Here is a 20821-nt window from a genome sequence, read left to right as displayed (position 1 = left end):
TTGATTTTTTTCAGTGTGTCCCTGCAACAAGTCCAAATGAACGTGTAAGACCCATCATTACTATAGACATTAACAATACTTGTACTCATATAAGTAGTTCAATCATAAATGAATGTATTTTATATTTTTGTAAAAACATTGAAAATCATTTATGATGACCATTAATTAGCATGCTAGAGGTTTACTTTATGTAGCAAAATGATAATTTCCTATATACTTTTAGTGTCTGTGAATGTCTTTGACCGAGGACTTTCAGTTGCAGTCTTATACAGGATAAGGCTATCTATTACAGTTGTATCTGACATTAGAATCATCATTGTATTGTTTTTGTCTATTTTTCAAACTTTTGAATAGTGCATCATATGTTCTATAATATAATAATCCTGACATTTCTGTACATAGTAGCCATTAGTGTAAATCTTGATCAAACTTTAAAAGCAAGTCCTATTGAAGATCCTATACTTTAATCCTTTTGAACTTTACAGTATTATTTTTTTGTACTACTGCATACAGATGTAAAGTTTAAATTGTTTATATTGTGAATATTTTAGTATTATTATGGATTATTTCTAGTAGAATTTTTGGACACTTTTATAATTAAAACAGGGCTTGTTTTGTGATGTGTGGTCATTATATTTTTTTATATCATCTCTTTATAGAGCAAAACTAGTGATGTTCCTAAATTCAAAGGAGATAAACAGTTGATGCCAGCTTCAATGAGAGTGAAAGAGGCTGCAGAAGGCTTACTTACTGTCATTATCGAGCATGTGGTAAGTTGTATCGTAACTTTTCTAGACATAATGAGAACGTTTCTGTTTGTCCGTATCACAGATTTTATTCCTCTCCAGCCTCTCATTATCAATTAATTTCTATTTTTTATCCGATTATTTCACATTGCATTTCCATTTTTTTTTCTTGTCAGAGAACACTGTTAAATGGGTGTTCTTTTTGGTGTAGGGATTAGACTATTGTCAAGAGTGCATGTGTAGGCAAGTAAGGTATTGTGAGTGTACTCTCTGAGGTTCTTTAATCTAAAAAAGTAATCTTACATTATTTACTGTATAAATAGAAGAAAGCTTACTTGACACATTTATTCTTTTACAGGGTGCTTTTCCACCTCCATGTGGACCTGAGTCCCTGTTTTCCCTTCTTGATGAGAAATCATTGTTGAAGTACTACAAAGTTAACTCCTTACAAGAGTCAGGGTCACAGTTCAAATATTATGTCTTAGATAACTCAATTATTGTTGGATTGCTGGAACATCCCCTATCAAAAGGAGAAGGTTTGTATATATCACCATTCAGAGGATAATGTTTGTTAACTGTTATTTTACCCTTGCTCCAAAAGTGGATGAAGTATAATACTGTTATACCTCTCTCCATCCATCTGTCCAAAACAAATAGTTTTGCTGTTTTTCTCAGCAACATCAATTCACAGCCAAGTCATCCAGTATTTGCTATGCAACTTCATTGGGGCACCCATACCACACATATGACTGATCAACTATTACTGGCATTGTTTCAAACACAACAACATACAAGTTTGTCACACTTTTTTCAGCTGGTTTTTTTCAAAGCTACATGATATTTAGTATAGAGTTTCAATTTAGGGATCTATACTTTGTTTCTTTACCATATCCTTTCTATTTTATCATTTTGTGAATTATCTTATGAATGAAGTTGAGAATATGCATCTTTTTGTAGCCTTTAGCTGATAGCTCTCCTTTTTTCTTCAGATCCATTGCCAACTGTAACAGCACTCATTAGAGGACCATTTGGACGACATGCTTGGGCAATGCAACTGCGTCATTCACCGAGAAGTAGTAAAGTAACTACAGTATTTATCAATTTATTTAATTTTTTACTTACAAGCCTCAAAACGTTTCAGTAGTTTTCTTTAATACAAGACAATGGTTTTATTCTCTAATTATTACGTTAAACAGTACATGATTTTTACCCTGTTTTAAAACTCAAAATTATTTTTTTCATTCTGCTGAACTTTGACTTCTTACAACTTTTTTTTACCAACTATATTATACTGTAAGAAATACTAAAGATATTAACAACAATAAAGGGAAGTGAGCATTGTTTAAGAATTTCACAGTGAATTTATTGGTCGCAAAAACAATTTGGAAGTAGAGATTAAATTGGTGGCACATGATATTGTATAAATTTAGTGGGTTTTAATTACACTTCTAAACTGTGGATAAGACATGTTAGGTGATGGATTCTTTGAAAATGAAAAACAATTTATTTTTCTATAATTTCAATTTAATATATGCCTTTTAGGTAACCTGTTATTTTTTATTTCTTTACAACTTATTGATCCAATTTATTTAGGTGAGAAATACCTAAAGCAATAAATTAAACAAAAATGGTAACTTTGTAAATGTATAGTTGTTATATGTGATTAATTATCATTGAAGACGAAGATCAAACCACAGCCTAGGAGACCAATGCCTAATGAAAATGTTGGAACTCATTACAACATCAAAAGAAGATTCTTCCCAGAATCTTCAGACAAAATACAGCTTACTGCAGCGTATGTTTTGAAATAGTATTAACAGAAAAGTTGTATTTCATCAACATACTCACATACTATGTACTTACAGTGAACCTAGGTTTGATGTTTTTTTTCCCCAAATTTTTCATTATTCAACTTTATTCATATTTCATGTCAACACCATGCCTTCCATGTATTTGAATTAGTGCATAATGGGAAGGCGGGGTTTTTGGGGTAAGATCTAATTGAGCAGAGCTCTCAAATATAGAAGGTAACTATCCACGGGTGCATCAGTGCATCAGAATTTATCAGTTATGATCTGGAAATTGATAACAGAATCATTTTTGTGATTCTGATCCAAGTCCTCAGATAGCTAAACTGGAAGTCTGAATAGAGTAATGACAGTTAGAAATTTTGTTTTTTTTTTTTAATCTAAAACAGTTTAATCTGTAGTGTAAAAATACTGGCTGGCCATTACCTATGAACATGAGGATGTGTCATTTTTTTATACAATTTGTTGATATTTTATGGAAATAACACAAATGTGACGTATCTCTTAAATTCGTGATCAAATTGGATCATCAGCCAAGTGTTTCTGTGGTAAGCTGAGGAGTCCTTTCTTTTATTATCATTGACCATATGTAAAGAGAGGTCAGTGTCCTGAATTATGATAAAATAGTCCTTTTCATATTTACGGAATGCAAACAACACACGACAACCTGGTTGGTAGTCTAATTGGGGAAAGGAAGAACAGTAAACATTTTTCTTTGAAATTTACACTATTTTCACTTTGTTAAGTACCTAAATGGTTTGAAATAAGTTATTTAAAAGCATCCAAGTACTTAACACAGCTGCAACAAATTGAAGTCTACTGCTGCCTATTGCTCCAGCTGGTCAGTAAACCAGTCTGTCGGTTTGGAGTTACTTCCCTTTTGCGTAAAATTGAAATAGTCGATAGTATGATATAGAACTAAAACTAATACCAGTGTTCTGTCCTGTCATGTGAATCACCACAGATTCTGAAGCTCTGACTATTTTCAAAACACATTATAAGCATAACCATGTGGTAGATATTATACAGGTATAAGTCATTTAGCAGAACACATCTGAGTACATAAGTCTCATAAATATTCTTAAATAGAAATATATTGTTGTATAACCTAACACTTTAATGATAAAAAATGAAAGTTCTAATGCAAAATTTGTCGTAAAGTAGAATTTCACTGGATATCACTATAAACTTCAGTAGTAAAATTCCAGGATTAACTGTCTCATTTTTTTATGCATTCATGAAGTTATTTTTAAAGATTATTAATTGTTAATTTCACAGATAGGTAGCGAGTCATTTTGCCCCGATTACCTGTTTGCCGGGTCGTTTCGCCCCGATTATATTTTACTGTGTTCATATAAAAATATCACATTATTTATAAAATATATCATTTCAAAAAATATATACTTCAATTTTAATGCTTTTAATTATCATCCACTGTTCCACAACTAGCTGGCTTCATTCAACATGTTATAACAACAATATAACTGGTTTTATGCCACAATTGTAAATATAATTTAATTAGTCGTGAATTAATTTAATGGGAGATCGATTAGAATGTTTTATTTACAAGGTGTAAATTATTGGTAATTAAATTAAAGATCATATTGAATTTGTTATCACAACAATTACAGGTAATTAAGATATGATTAATATATGCTATCATTTGAAGTCAAGTCCTTAGCTTGGTAGCTGAGTTCAGTTAATCAAAATAAAAAGAATTCCAAAGCTTGTGTTTTCCTGAGCCATGTCAAAGCCTAACGATTCAGAAGTATATATAGGGCGAGTGTTCAAGATTTGCATTCATACTCTTTCATATCCATTATGTCAGATATTTGTATCTCTTGTGACCAGGTAGTTAGTAAGCGGCAGCATGGAATTAAGTGTTTCATCCGTAGATCTGGATTAATCATGTTAAATGTTTTGATGGTGACAACTATCTGTTTACCACTTGAGCCTTTTATGTTGCCAGTAAACTCAAATTGCCACCATCTAATCTATGATTGTTGCCTCCAAATCTTCAAATACAGTACAGTTGTCTCCTAAGTATTAATTATTTTGGTAGATATTCAGCCAAAAGAATGTCAGAAATATTCTTTAAATAAAGAAAACACTTCAGTCCTCTAATGCATAGAGTGTTTGGCTGTCCTGCATGTCTTATGTTCAAGACATTGGTAGCTAGTAATTTTTATGTACTTTCTTTTATAAAGTCTTATGAAAAAATCCTCACACTGACCCTCAAATTGACATCTTATATGTCTTTCAAAAGATTTTCAGATGCTTTAGCTCAGATGTGATCTGTTTTTGTCTTTTATTGACCTTTTTGGCTCTTAAACTTGAGAACAGCCAAAAACTGCTGCCTAAAGTTAAGGAGTGTTTTTGATTGTTTTTTGTTTCAATACAAAATCATAATCACTGAAATCTTTTTTTGTGCCATTGCTTTGTTGTATTACTATCTAATAACAGCCAATACAGAGAAACACATTGAATTTATTTTACAGTGATCGAAGTATACCCTCATTAGAATCTCTTGTTAAGGACAGTGACAGATCTGATCTTAACAAACTGAAGTCATTTATATATGATGCCTCACAGTTTGAAAATGATATCTGTCGCAAGAATAAGCTGAATATGAAGCAGTCAGCATTTCCAAATCAAGACATTGAGTGTAAAGTGCCTAGGTGAGTTCAAGCCCATTGCTCAACATATTGCATAGGTACAGCTGTTTTTTGGTTATTATTAATAAGAAACATTTGTATGAAGCTTTCCATTTAATGATTTTCATAAGAAATGGGAAATAACACTAGTTCATTAAGGAAGAACGAAATATCCCCAACTCATTTTAGAGATTAAGAATTTTTATTTTCATTCCACTTCAATCCACTCATGCAAAACATTAAAACTGAATGATATTCACAAATAGAGTATAAAAAATATCTTGGAGGTAAATAATAAAGGTAAAGGTAAATAATTGTAAGGGAATCGTAGTACAGAATGACATGAATAAAATGGCAAGTTTTTTAAAGGAACCGTCGAGTAATTACAAAAATATATGCAAAAAACCGCAAACAATCTGAGGTGACTTGGACTGTAGTTACTGTCATATCAGTACAGTTTGTTTTAAACTTTTGTATTTTTGCATTAAATTGATGGTCAATTTTACACAAATCTCAAAATGTATATTAAAGAATTTACATTTCTGTCTGGACAAGACTTGCTTCTTAATTTATTAATTACAGAAACTTAAAATCCTGAAAAGGTTTGCTTTTAGGTACACTCTTTTTGTATCAACCATAGTGGCTTGTTTCCATTATCAATTATGCCACCCAACAAGTTTATATACTTGGCAAGCTGCATGTTTGATAGTGTGTTTCAATATAAATTCATGATCAGTAATCAATGCAAGATATGATCATACCAGTGATATAAAAACAAGTTTTGATGTATGTTTTCTTCATATTTAAATTAAGGTTTTTGTTCAAGGGACATTAAACAATACATAAAACAATGTGTCTTACTGAATTTGATAAAAATGTCATGGAAGATATTTCTTCAAGTACCAGTCAATAGTTAACTTTTCTGGTCTTGTGTACATAGCTTGGGTTCTCCTCTGTTCTTATCTAGTTTCATTGCCCATGGTGAAGGCCATAGTGCTGAAAATTTAAACCTCCCTTTCTTTTAAAAAAAAACTTTTTAACATTTTACTGTGAAAGTACTTATATTCGTGGGGTACAAATTTTCGTGGATTTCATGGTTGATTCATACAACGAAATTCAATTCCCAACAAAATATTTATTTTTAGTTTATTTGTAGTGCAGGTAATGTCCAACGATGAATTAATGAATCCACAAACCAACGATTTGTCTGCAATCCACAAAAATTGATATCCAAGAATGAAAGTACTTTCTCAGTATTTGTATTTGATTCTATTTTTACTCTTTAAATGTTACTACTCTTGACTTACTTATTATTCAGAAGTGAAAATACACCTTTAAATAACAAGTGATAGGATATATGAGTTAGTAATTTTTCCTTGAAAAAATGCCAGCAAGAATTAAAATAAATGGTTAGCATTTTCCAACTAGAAGAAATGTTTAGTTTATGCATGGTCTTTTGTCTTTAAATACAACTTTATGTGATTGCCCAATCATTCCTTAATCTGTTCATCTGTTCATGCTCATTTTAATCAGGATCACACAAGAATACCAGACAGCCAGATTGTTCCTGTCTCACTATGGTTTTCTGTCATTGGAAGCTTTAAAGGTAACTCTGACTATGAAGGTGGCATATGTGATTGCAAGATATTGTCTTACCTTTGATTTAATAGATACATGTACTATCGATTCTGTGTGTGTTCCAGCTGCTACAAAATTTTCACTTATCTGCAATACTCATCACAATTCAACCAATTCCATCAGCACATTAGGTTTTCAGCAATACTCATAATTTTACTTGAAAATTTTTTTTTGATAATTCAATAAGCTTTGTTTGCATCCTAAGGTTTCTCCCCTAGCAAGATTCCATCATTAATAAAAAATACAGGTAAATGATAGTAAATCACTGTATAAACTGAATTTTGTCTGAAACACACAACTTTTGAAGTCCCTTAATATCAGTTTGAGTGTTTTTACCTGCGTCGCCAAAGGCGTAAGCAGGTCTAGGAATTAGGTCACTCCATCCATAACATAATAAGATAGCTTGTCATTTCAACTCCTCTGAAATTTTGATTTTTTGCTAATTTTTAGCTCACCGATTGCCATGTGAGCTATTACCATCACTTGGTGTCCATTATCGTTAACAATTTTTTTTGAATGTTCCTTGTTGTGTCCTGCATAGAACTGTTGTGGGGATTTTAGATCCAATGAACAACATGGCTGCTGTTACTAAAAACAGAGCAAAGGGGTCATTCAGAAGTTTTTTTTCATATACCTCCAAAACCGTTAGGTTTAGCCAAATTCTTTCAATTGCTGAAATGATCCTTTTTATTATAAGTCCCACAACAGTCTCCAAGGGATCAAAGTTGTCAGATGACTCCATGTAAGAGTTATTGCCCTTGAAAGGTGAAAAATGCCCTTTTATTTTTTTTTTTTTTAATTTTTTTTTTTAACAGTTGTCAGCCAATATCTTGATGACTATGATAGATAGAATGAAACTTTCATTTGCAGAAATGATTCTTATGATGAGGCCTACTAAAGTTTGTGGGGATCAAATTTTTTGAACAACTCCTTGTTAGATTTATTGCCCTTGAAAGGCAAAAAATTATAATTTTTAGCAGTTGTCAGCCAATATCTTGAAAACTATAATAGATAGAATGAAATTTTCAATCCTTATGGTAAGTCCTACCAAAATCCTCTTGAGTCAAAATTGTCAGACAACTCCTTGTTAAAGTTATTGCCCTTGAAAGGCAAAAAATAATCAGGTGATTGATTCAGGCTTCTGGGAGACTTTTGTACAGGAGTTATGCCCCTTTGAACTTCAATCATCATGTATCAGTTTGTCATCACAACTCCTCTGAAACTACCCAACAGGATTTCATAGAACTTGATATATAGCAAGAACACCATATTTAGTTGTGCATATTAAAAGGATATTTTGATCTCTAATTTTTATTGAAATTATGTTGTTCTATAGTTCCGTATATCCGTCTGGAACACATTTTTCATTGCATTTTCCTCAACAACTATAAATCACAGCTGCAGTGTGACGCAGGTCCAGACATCGATTGGCAGGCCAATAACTAGAGTATTGGTGAATGGATCTTTATGAAATTGTAACACCAAGTTTTTACCATAAAAGGAGAGTTGGGGTTGATTTTTGTGGTTGTGGCCCAAATTGTTTTAGAATGGATTTTGATGAAAATTACATTTAGGTAGCATGAAACAAGGTAGCTTTTCTATGACACTTGCAAAGGGTTAACTTTAAAGGATTTTTTTACCTGCATGTTTACAACTCGTAGGCATATTATGTCCTTAATCATTTTAAAACTTGTAAGGGGAGATAATTCTTAGTAAAAGTTTTGCATTCTTTGAGGTTGTAAGCTCATTTCTCAACCTGTTCAATTCGTTTTTTTTAAATTTTTTTACAGGTTTAGTAACATGAGTAGGTTGGCATAAACTAAAAGGAAAATAATTACTGGTGAATCCTTGCAAAGGTTTCATGTTTTTCTGAGTTTGTGAGGGCATATCTATTTTTACTGCTCAGAGAAGTTAATATACCTATTATGTGTATTTTCAGGACAACTCCAATAGCAGCATCCCTCCAGCTCTAGTGATGTTGGATACGACCAACTCTGGGTTATTTACAGATTTAGAAATCCTTGATACTGTAACACCTCGTGACAATGACACTGTACATGTGTTCTATGTTAAGTCGGGTCAGAAAAACTTTCACGAAATAATTGACAATGTTGTAAGTAAAAAAAAAAATTCACCAACTGGCAGGTGGAAAAAAAAATGAATGAATGAAAAATCGAATGATTGATTGATGGATTGATTGTTTATTCATGGATGAATGAGTGAGTGAGTGATTGTTTGTTTAGAAATTAATAAATGATTGATTGATCGATTTATTTATTGATTGTTCATCAGCAATTAGGTACAAGACTGAAGTTAATGACACTGTGAATGTACAAACAAAAACATAATGTATGAACCCAGCTATGATTTATCCATTTTCTCAATTAACAAAATGAAACAAGAATTTTTTTAGGTTTCCATAAAAATGTGAAATCAAATAAAAATTTATAAAGCCATAAAACATCATGGAGAGCAATGTTTAAAAAAAGCATTTATTTATGAAATGACTGCTTTTTTTATCTTAAACTTGATAGAAAAGGGGTTACATATTTTATTGAAATTATTGCATATATATATGTAATAAAAGCATTGTTGTTTGTATGTTCTCTGCCTCCAGAGCAATATCACTTTACGAAGGCAGAAAACATGCTATCAGCCCTCTCATTAGGTTCATTGTTGTCACTTGTGAGACATTATCCTGTTTTTGGCAAAGTCACAGCTGATTCAACATAACATTTGTCATGTAAATCATTCATTGCTGTCATAAAAATATGTATTAAACAGATAAAAACACTCAGTATTGCCCTTGTTATCAGCCCTCAACTGATATCGTCCCTTGGACTAAAGCCCTCATAGACAATATCAAGATCTCGAGCTGATAATAAGGGAAATATAAAGAGGTCATGTATTGTGTTCATCATTATTGGGGGATTATTACAATGAGAAGTGTTACTGTATATCTGTCTCTTGACTGATACATCTACAATTATTTGTCTAAAATGTTGTCTCTGCAAATAGCCTATTAGTGTTTTTTTTCAGTCATGCAGGAAGAATGTACAGCCTCTTTTTATTGAATTTCTCCAATCTCTGGGTTGGCCTGTAGCTGTGAAAACTCATGCAGGATGGACTGGTAATATTAATACGAGCTGGAAAATTACAGACACTGTAGACGATGATGATAATGGTTAGTTGTTGGCTTCAAAAAGTTGTTGCATTAAATGGAGACAAATTTGATCTTTAATCTAAGTATTTTGAAACCATTTCTTACAATCTTTAGATTGTCACCCTAAATTAGATATATTTTCTGTTTTGTTAGTTGAAACCAAAATGAGTTTCTATTTATTGAAAAAAAATCTGACTTAAATTTAAGGAAAACCACAAACACTAATAATTTTCAAATTTACAGCAATGCTTGAAATCTTTTTAAATGCAAGTAATCAGTCTTATAGCAATAGCAAAGACATGAAAGGGTTTCTTCAAGGCTATTTTTTAAATTGCTTGTATGGCATCAGGTTAATACTCTTCTCCATTTGCCTTTATTACATTCAGGTAAAAGATTGAAATGAGGCAGTGGAATTTGCTGGATTTCCTATTCATGATGTGGCACATCCTTCTGTAACCATCTGTAAAAGTTGTCCACTTCAGTTTTTGTGATTTCATGTTTTTGGTGCCTTATCTAATGTCGTCATTCCATAGAGAAAATGTTTTTTGTTTTTGTTTTTTGTTTTCAGTTTGATATCACTAGTCTTAATGACTTGATTCCAATTGGCTAGTGTACAATATGAACAAGTAAATGAAAAGTGGGGGGTTGTCCAATACAGATTTTGTATGGCTTCCACTTGTAAATTAACACCAGTTACACTGACCACTAAATAGTTAATAAATTTAGCTGTATAATAATACAAACTGCATGCAAGAAAATGAATTTGATATTTCAGAAAAGCAAACTGACTAAGGGAGGGTAAAAATCTTGCAATTATTATCAAGATGGCCACCAGAATCTACCATTATTATACTCCCCACATTTTAAAAATTTTCAAATCTTAAGGGCAACAAGGATTTTGAAAGGGTTGTGAAATCTTTAAAGACCGTTCATGCTAGAACAAATGAAAGGTTAGTGTGCTCTTTTATCACATATATGCATTGGAAATTTTGGCAGGAAAAGGAATTCTTGTGATTTTCCATAATTTTGTCATTGTAGGTTTTACCTATTAAAAACACTGAAGAAATAACAAGGATTTTTATAAAAACTTCTCAAATAACATTTAAAGGTGTATTTAAATGAAATTAGGAAGACAAAAGTGGGGGAAACTGGGCGAAAAATATTTGTTATGAAAAGGATGAATCCAGAGGAGTCCTAAAATCTTGACAAAAATGACCAAACATGGGAAGCGAACATATTTAAGTAGCTTTAATTTGCCATTGAAACCAGTAATTCAGTATTTGTAAACATATGTAGATCCATGTATGGCTGACCCAGAAAGAACAGTACAGTACAGTTCAACAAATGGATTTAAATTAAACATTGAAATACATAATTGAACATGCAACATGTGTAAAATAGTTGGTAATATGTCTTTGGGAATATAGCACATGTTGTATTTTCAAGTAATGCACAGAGAGACCATTCCATCAGTCAAGTACAGCTCACTGCAAGTCACTAATTTTTTCTGAATTTGATTTTTATCCATTTAAACTTTCACTTAAAGGACTTTCCAGACATTTTAACGAAAGTCGGAAATTTTTAAGTGGTCAAGACACAAAGTGTTCTTCTGCTAACATTGATCTGAGCACATAATCTTAATTAATTTCAAATCTCTTCTCCTCTGACACTGTTTGACCAATTGGAACCAAACTTTGTATGAATGTTCCTTGGGGGTATTCTGCATAGAACTGATCTGGGGATTTCTGATACCGCAAAAACTTGGCTTCTGTTACTAAAAATAAAACATAGGGGTCAGACAGTACTTTTTTTCAAATATATCTCCAAAACTGTTAGGGATAGAAAAATTCTGACATAGGTAAAAGTGTTCAGCATGATGAGATCTGTGTTAAGGTTTTCATTTTAATCTGTTATGCCATGTTGGAGTTATTGCCCTTTTTTGATGTTTTTTTTTTTTTTTTTTTTTTTTTTTTTTTAGCTATTTTTTATGTTATTTCTTTCAAAAATCTTCTCTGGTACTACCAGACCAATTGATACCAAACTTGTTATGAATGTTCCTTGGGGTATCCTGCATAGAACTGTGGGGATTTTTGATCCATGGAAAAACATGGCAGCCATTACTTAAAATAGAACATAGGGGTCAGACAGTAGTTTTTCACGTATTATATCTTCCAAACTGTTAGGTTTAGCCAAATTCTTTGAGTTGCCAAAATGATCCTTATTATAAGGCTAACTAAAGTCTCCAGGGATAAAAGTCAGATGCCTCTTTGTAAGAGATATTGCCCTTGAAAGGTTAAAAATGACATTTTTTAACAGTTTTCAGCCTATATCTTGAAAACCATGGTAAATAGAAAGAAACTTTTAATTGCTGAAATGATCCTTATGATAAGTCCTTCCAAACTCTTCTTGAGTCAAAATTGTTGGACAACTTTTTGTTAAATTTATTGCCCTTGAAAGGCAAAATTTAACCAGGTGAGTGATTCAGACTGGGAGCCTCTTGTTTATGATAATTTATTCAGAATTCTCAAGGTGCTTCTTTGTATTAGTTATAAATTAGTTAGTAGTTGCTACATTACTTAAATGTTGGGGTAACTTATTCTATAGGACAGACCCAGAATATATGAATGAATCTGTTCAGTTTTAGTTTTTGAAATTTTCAAGTTATTTTCTGAAACATGATTTAACTTTTTTGATATGTAACTTGGTGCCTCCCCACTGAGAAATTTATAGATTAATAGGTACTTGTGATATTTAATTATTCTTTATACTTTCATTATTCCCAATTGTTGGAACAACAGTTCTAAAATCTATATAACTAATTTATAAAGAATTTATTGTATACCGTTTTCTCTCATCAATATGATACCCAAATTATTTTATAGTATTTGTTGACCTCATGTCATCAGGTGGAGGTGTATATGATGGAAGAAACCAGGTCTTGTACTGGGCAGATGTATCTTCTGAAATAGCATTTGTTGTTCCATCAACAGAGTCGAAATTGTCATCTAATAACAGCTCAGGAGGTTTGTAAAAGTATACTTGATTGTCTACAAAAATTGTCTTTCATCTTCCAATGGTATGGCACTGTTGTCCATTTATATTGGCACTTGATTCTCATACAATAATTTCATCATAAATACATGGGTCTCTATGTAGTTTTACAACAAAGTTTTATATAATGAACCATGAAGTGAAGGGTAAGTTTGAAATTTGAGGTGAAAACTTTGTTTTAATCATTAATTTTTTACCAACTTCAATGGGATTTTATTTAAAGCCTTCAATTCTTCAGTTGTTATACAACCACATTCAAATCTTTTTTTTGGAAATTTTAATACATTGTTCCTAGGGATATGGCAGAGGGCCTTATAGTTTTCGGAGATTGTGGCCCCACCCCCCTTCAAAAGTAAGAGGCTAAAAGGGGAAATAGGTGTTGTAATGAGAATTTGTAGAAATTTGATTTTGACGATTCCTTTGTCAATGTGGTCCTTTTGAAATTCTGTTTTAAGATTATTTTTTTTTCAGAATGACTTATCTCAAACTGTTTTTTTTTTTAAATAAAAGATGTATTAATTACACCATGCAAAAAAAATCAACAAATCTGAATATGAAATTTTTTTTTATTTAGATTCCTTATGATAATTCCTGCCTGTGTTGTCAACAAGATTTCATACATCTCTTACATATTTTGAGTTATAAGGAAAAAAAAACTGTTTCTTCAAGGATCAAAACAGTTGTAAAATTGATGGAAGTAGTTTATTGTTAAAGGAGATTTGACATAAAAATTTAATTTTTTAATTTTAGTTTTATTTGATTAATTACATTTATATTCTAACAGTTGTATCAATTTAAACCACTTTCAGAAGATAAACACTGTCAAAAATATATTAAACTTTTACATTTATGAAGACTAGACTATCCACTGTGAGATGATACCACTACTGTTCAAACATTACATAGAACCGTTTCATTATGTTTTGCCATGTTCTGCGATGTAAGATTGAACTATTTATATCAATTAAATTCGATTCACATTCTAAAATTTTGAACTGTATGAATATTGATTTCACCATTTTTTACGTCCAACATGAGTACAGAGGATTTGTGTGTAAGTTTCATACAAACCTGTTTATTTTTATTGTTTTTTGATGATTTTTTTTTAATTACCCATAAGGGCATTGTGCTGAAGCTTCCTCATGTCGTAAATCTGTTTTGCTAAAATTAAATATTTTCACTGATCTACTAGTATAAAAAGACATTGTCCATACCAGAAGAGCTCCCTAAACCTCACCTAGGATCACCTAATATATCTCATGTATTGTGTCTCATTGTTTTATTTCAAATCCTGTAAGACGAGAAATTCAATAATTTTTCAATTATTTTCATAGTGATACACCTTGCGTTGAATTCACAAAAAGTCATAAGTGTGAAATTGATTGTAAATTATGATGTCGTAATACTATTTTGTGACATTATTACTGATGATCAACTTTATTCTTACGATTTTTTGTGAGTTTGATGCCAGCATCTGTGTCACGAGTCACCGGACCCTGTAAAGAGTAAAAAAGCTGCCCTTATTATGTCTTGGTCATAATTAAGTCTACCGGTATTGTTTATTAATAGAACCCACAGTCCAACATGTTGCATCTGTATCCTGCTGCACTCTGCGAAGCTTTTTATTTCAGTATGCTTGATCTTTCTGTGTGTTATTTTAGTTTTGACCCTATTTCAAGTTGTTCTAAGTATGGTAACAAAATTGAACTAAATTTGGATTCAACATAACTGATTCTATAGGTTTTTTTGGTATTCTGACACAAATCACCGAAATATTTTAATATCCCCTGCGAACAAAGTATGGGAGTTTATGAAATCTCCTTATCTTTCTGTTTATTCATCTGTTCAACATTATTGTTTTATAAGCACATCCACTAGAGGGTTGTTTTTTCTAAATCTTGTAGGGCAATTGGCCATCATATGTAGATGTCACGTCCACCTGGTAGTCATAGGGTAATGTGCTTGCCTTAAGTGAGAGAGGTGTGAGTGTTTGATACCTGGCACAGTCACACTTAAGACTTTAATATTGGTAGTCACTGCTTCTCCCCCAAGTACACAGTATAGGGGAATATAGTGACGACTGTTGGTTCATGGGTTGACTTGCCTACCTGTGGGATGTTGCTTCTGTGATTAGTACAAAGCTTGGTCTGTTTGGTAGGTCAACTTTTCTCGTCCTGAAATGCATGGAATATCTGCCATTAGGACGTTAAGCCATAATAAATCAATTAATTGATCAATAGATGTCACCATTGGAGAAAATCCAACTTTCCTGTTTTACGTAAAAGCCTTGTAAACACAATGCCTCCTAAAGCTGCCACATTGATTTTGATGAAATTTTAAAAGAATGTTAGGCATAATGTGTAAATGTGCATTCAGGAATATAACAGTTGAGCTAGGTTTCCAAAGGGAGATAATCCATCTTAAGGGTTTTACATGTTTAAACCTTGTAAGTGCAACTCCTCAATTTTCTTATTGAGCTTGCTCACAATATTTCTACTTAATCAACACTCAAATTCAGAGATTTATGGTGTGTTTATTCTACCTCTGCAATCTTGTTGACCTATACTCCACAGAGCATATTGTTGTTGTCTAATTTACTACAGCCTGATGACACTTTTACATATACTTGCTTTAGGTTTACTTGAAAGAATTCCTTGTTTGTGAACTCTTTTGGTTGAAGATACTATCTTCTTCTAAATCTTAAATGTAAGTAGTGTAATGCACAATGATAATGAAAATGCATCTTTTTTGTTTAAAAAAATTTTGGTTCTAATTTTTTGCAGACAAATCTCCATTGTTATTGCACAGACAAGCAGAAAGGTCATCATCTGACATATCAGTCAATAAGCCAAAGACTTTATCTCTCGATAGAGCTGAGCTCACAGACAAAATTAAAGGCAACAGTCCCACATCTCCACATGATCCTCCAGTGTTTATGAGAAAAGCTGGTCGGCAACCTGCTCTAATGGTTGGTCCAGATATTAAGATATTAGTTGTCTGGTTGGAGAACTTTCAAGACCATGAAAACTTCCCTACAGGTTAGTTCCTGGACTTGCTAATTTAAAGACTCTTGTCTTGATAGATCATGTTTACTTTCATGATACTTTTCATGTGTTTTTAAACAACTGCAAAAAATTTGTGGTCGTATAATGGTATTGCACTATCGTTGTTTGTAGAAACTTGGTTTTCGTATGATAACTTGAATATGAAATGGTTGATTTTTATTAAATTTCACAAGAAGGTTCCAAACCACTAAAAGAAGGTTAGTATTCACTCAAAGCCCCAACAGTTTTAGAATGAGGGGCCAAAAAGGGGCAAAAATTAGCATTTCATAGATTTTAACCCTATACTAGTAACTCCTTTAAAGCACAATATTTTATACCACCATGGACTAGAATTGATTTTGGAATTAAGACTTGAACATTTTAGAAATTAGGGGCCAAACATGTACTTTCCTGATGTCCAGACAATAATTTGACGATTAGTGAATGGATCTCTCCGATATTGTATTACAAGATGCCATACCACCAAAAGAAGACAGGGAAGATGGATTTTGGGGATAATGACTTGAGTCAATTAAGAATAAGGGGTCATAAAGTGGTCAGAAACAAGTATTTTTTTTCTGAATTCTGGGTGATGACTTGAGTAAAAGTGAATGGATCTTTTACAAGGTGCTATACCATGAATGTAAGAGTAATCAAGGGAACCAATGTTATAGTGGTAATCAAAAGAATGCAATGGAGGGACAAAGACCAGACATGGAAAACAGACATACACAACAAAGAACACAAAGTAACTAAAATCATACACACAAAGCAACAAAAGCAAAAGAGCAACTGGGACTCCACTAAAAACTGGGAGCATGGACAAGGTGCACTAGTAGGGTAAGCATCCTCTGCTTTTCTATGAACACCTGCCTAGTTGCTCATAAAAAGTCAAGTCTTGGGTAGATGAAAGAGGAAATAAAAACCATGACACGTTGAACAAATCAGTTTTCATGGCGCAGATGGATACACCGTAACAATCCACCAGTTCATTATGACGACCATAAAACTTCTGTAGTGATGACTTCAATCTTGTAGCAACATAACCCTGTTCCAGAAGCCTACTTGTTAGAAGTCTAGTGTGATACAAAAAGTTTGTGTAGTTTCGGCAAGCTCTGGCATAATGTATGAGTTGTGATATGAACACTCCATACGCAGGTGCTGAAGAGGGATGTTGGAAGAATGGGATTTGTTTTCGTGGTTTTGAATTGAGCCAAGTGAGAATTAGGGGCTACATAGGGGCCAGAAACAAGTATTTTTTCTGATTTTCTAGATGATACATGTAACTTAAGTGAAGGGAATGGATCGCTCTGACATTTTACCTCAAAGTGCCTTACCCGCATTGTTTTTGGAGGTTTAAACTTGAACCATTTAAGAATAAGGAGCCAAAAATTTACCTCCTTGATTCTGGTCAAATTCTTATCCATTGTCAGATATCATCTCTTAATCAAAATTAAAGCTTTATAAAGTTTAACTGGTGAGTCCATACTTGCCCTAACAGTTCAGGGTTTGACCTTGCTGTCCTATCAAGCTGCACCCTCTGGAACATTTTTTAGGGTTTCTATCTTTCAGGATCAAAATACCTTATTTCACCAGTTCATGATGAAAACTTCCATACTATTTTTGAACACTACACAAAATATAGTCCATATGTTATTCCTTTTATATCATTCCATACTACTACTGGATTCATAAATTCAACAAGAATCCATACAAACAACATTACATAGCTGGTTCTGCAAAATGTACCACCAAACCTCTTTCAAAACTTTTAACTTCTATACACACAGCTGTCAAAGAGGGTCTGCAGTCCTACCACAACACTTGTTACTCCCGTAGTGGTATTAACTCAATGTGGATCCTGAAAAATTGGAAAGATCTTCAGCAGACCATCAGTTCAAGACTATTATCAGAATATAATAGCATTAAAACCTATGATTTTTCAACACTGTATACTTCTATTCCCCATACTCAGTTGAAATCCAGACTTAAAAACATTATACATTGTTATTTTTCCAAAAAAGATGGTTCACCTAGATACAAATATATAGTTCTTGTTAGAGATTCCTCATACTTTGTAAGAAATAATTCCAAATCATCTTCCAAATATACAGAAGATGTTTACAAAATTCTGGAATTTTCAATTGACAATATATTTGTCCAGTGTGGTGGATGTGATTTTCAACAGTCTGCATTCCAATGGGAACAAATTGTGCTTCTCTACTTGCTGACCTATTCCTTCACTCTTATGAGACTGACTATAGCAGATCTGATCTGAAAGAAAGAATATCATTTAGCTAGATCCTTTAATCTCAGTTTCCACTATATAGATGATGTATTATCTTTAAACAATCATAATTTCGGGGATTTGATACATCGCATCTATCCCAAGGAACTTGTGATAAAAGATATACAGACACTGTTTAGTCAGCCTCATATCTTGACCTACACTTAGAAATCAATGGTAAGTGAAAAATATTGACCGAACTTTACAACAAACATGATGACTTTTCATTCAGAATTGCCAACTTTCCTTTCATCAGTGGTAACATCCCTTCAGCACCTGCGTATGGAGTGTTCATATCACAACTCATACGTTATGCCAGAGCTTGCCGAAACTACGCAGACTTTTTGTATTGCACTGGACTTCTAACAAGTAGGCTTATGGAACAGGATTATGTTGCTACAAGATTGAAGTCATCACTACAGAAGTTCTATGGTCGTCATCATGAACTCGTGGATCATTATGGTGTATCCATTTGTTCCATGAAAACTGATTTGTTCAAAGTGACATAGTTCTCCTTTACTCTTTCGACTACCCTGGACTTGACTTTTTATGAGCAACTAGGTGGGTGTTTCTAGGAAAGCAGAGGACCCTTACCCTACCGGTGCACCTTGTCCGTGTTCCCAGTTTTTAGTGGAGTTCGAGTTGCTCATTTGCTTTTGTTACTTTGTATGTATTATTTTACTTTATGTTCTTTGTTGTGTATGTCTGTTTTTCATGTCTGGTCTTTGTCTCTGGATTATATTCTTTTGATTACAGCTAGAACCTTGGTTCCCTTTGATTACTCTTTTAAAGTCAGTTAATAAATTTCAGGCAATTATTCAGCTAAATAATACTCATTGCTGCAAATAAAGTTCAGATCTAGTCTTGAAATGAAGATTTGAGGGACTTCTTTTTGCCCTTGAAAGATGTTTAGTAAAAGATTTGTGTTTAGTAAATTTAGTTTTTGCAGAATGTGTCAAGAAGCATTAAATATGTTAAGCATGGTCCATTTAAAGACTTTTGAGTTTTTAACGGCCTGCAAGTTCATTTTTGGAGTGTTTTTTTTTTAATGAAATAGGTGAAATGGAATGCAATTTGTAATATATGTATCAAGATAAATACTGTTCAACTATTGATCTGAAGACTGACATTCAGTTTATACATATTAGAAAAAACAATTCTAAATGATATTGGGAATGCAAATTTATGATTTCTGTGTTATTTTAAATCATTCCTTTCAGTCTACAATTTTCACAAGGATCCATAACATTCACTGCTAACAGCACTTTGATTAATAATGTTGGTTGACAATGTGCTAAAAATCTGTAGAACTGATAGAAATATTTGATTAAATTTTGAACTTTTTTTTCTTGTAGATGAAATACTTGGTGTAACTAGTACTGGCATGGAACATCTAACAACATCACTGGCATCATCTACGAAGTCACCAGAAACATTCATTATATTCATACATACCCTGCAGAATGGTCTGTTTAGGATTCACATGCAAGGAACAACTGGAAGGTGATTTAAAATCAGTTGGCTATTAGCTTTTAAATTTTTGCATAAGATTTTATCTGTTAGCCTGAAATGAAAATTTGTCAAGATAAAATACAAAAGATTGCATTTTATTGTAAATTGAACATTTTTTGGGGATTTATTAATATAATGGAAATTTAAATTTCACACAAGGCAAGATATCTTATTTACATTTTGCCTCCTCCTTTGATTTGGGTCTCAGTAAAATCACTTTACATGTATGAAACGTCACATATTTAGTGTTTGACAAAACGATTTTAAGATCAACACATTCTGTTTTACATTTTCTACGTATACATTAATATTAAACCTTCCATGTTCATTGAAAGAAGTAGAAAAGATTAACTGCTGCACAAAAAATAATGTTTTTGTTCATGTGAGAATAAGGACTTATAAATGTATTTAATTTCTGTACTGTTACTTTGATGATAGTCAAATGCTACCTGAACAATCATTACAACAAACTTAGTGATTCCTTTGTAACTACCAGATTCATCCAAGGATTACTGATAAAAAAATGTTACAAAATTTACAATGTTTCCAAATGAGCTCCTTTGGAAAATTGGAATTGTTGAATTTTTCCTGATTTGATTTTTTTAAGGATTAACATGGCAATCCCATTGGTTAATGGCATGGTAGTCAGCCGAAGAATACTGGGACCAATGGTCAGACAAACTGCTATCAATATTGGCAGGAGGAAACGGCTAGAAAGTGAATCGTAAGTCATACGTCTATTGTATTACTGTAAAATAATATTATTAGCTTACCTAAAGTGTTTTTGCCCTAACTTTTGGTCAATCATCTGTTGGATGACCTTCTACAAATGATAATTCCACTTGATCAAGCAAGATGGCCACTAATAGGTTTTCTAAGTTTTTGATTGGTTAATATTTTAAGATCAACTTCCGTAGG

The 20821-nt window shown here is 32.5% G+C and overlaps 1 protein-coding gene across 4 annotated transcripts in view; it reads left to right on the top strand.

The window, feature by feature from the left end:
• The window catches only part of LOC148623803 (ral GTPase-activating protein subunit beta-like), a 47660-nt gene that overhangs the window by 24266 nt on the left and 2573 nt on the right, over window positions 1–20821 (top strand). For 3 of the 4 annotated variants that reach the window (XM_088565921.1, XM_088565922.1, XM_088565919.1), the window contains 12 exons: window positions 660–770; window positions 1105–1282; window positions 1736–1836; window positions 2426–2541; window positions 5053–5232; window positions 6742–6814; window positions 8786–8959; window positions 9886–10030; window positions 12892–13032; window positions 15844–16098; window positions 19747–19894; window positions 20511–20627. In XM_088565921.1, coding sequence (XP_088422047.1) covers window positions 660–770; window positions 1105–1282; window positions 1736–1836; window positions 2426–2541; window positions 5053–5232; window positions 6742–6814; window positions 8786–8959; window positions 9886–10030; window positions 12892–13032; window positions 15844–16098; window positions 19747–19894; window positions 20511–20627 — 1739 coding nt within the window. The remainder of the gene's footprint in view (window positions 1–659; window positions 771–1104; window positions 1283–1735; window positions 1837–2425; window positions 2542–5052; window positions 5233–6741; window positions 6815–8785; window positions 8960–9885; window positions 10031–12891; window positions 13033–15843; window positions 16099–19746; window positions 19895–20510; window positions 20628–20821) is intronic. The other variant, XM_088565920.1, reaches the window with a different exon arrangement.

The sequence above is a fragment of the Perna viridis genome, chromosome 2, assembly GCF_037379345.1.
Source record: "Perna viridis isolate PV_CMFRI_1.1 ecotype Kerala chromosome 2, ASM3737934v1, whole genome shotgun sequence".
Classification (NCBI taxonomy): Eukaryota; Metazoa; Mollusca; class Bivalvia; order Mytilida; family Mytilidae; genus Perna; species Perna viridis.
This window is presented reverse-complemented; position numbering and strand designations above follow the sequence as displayed.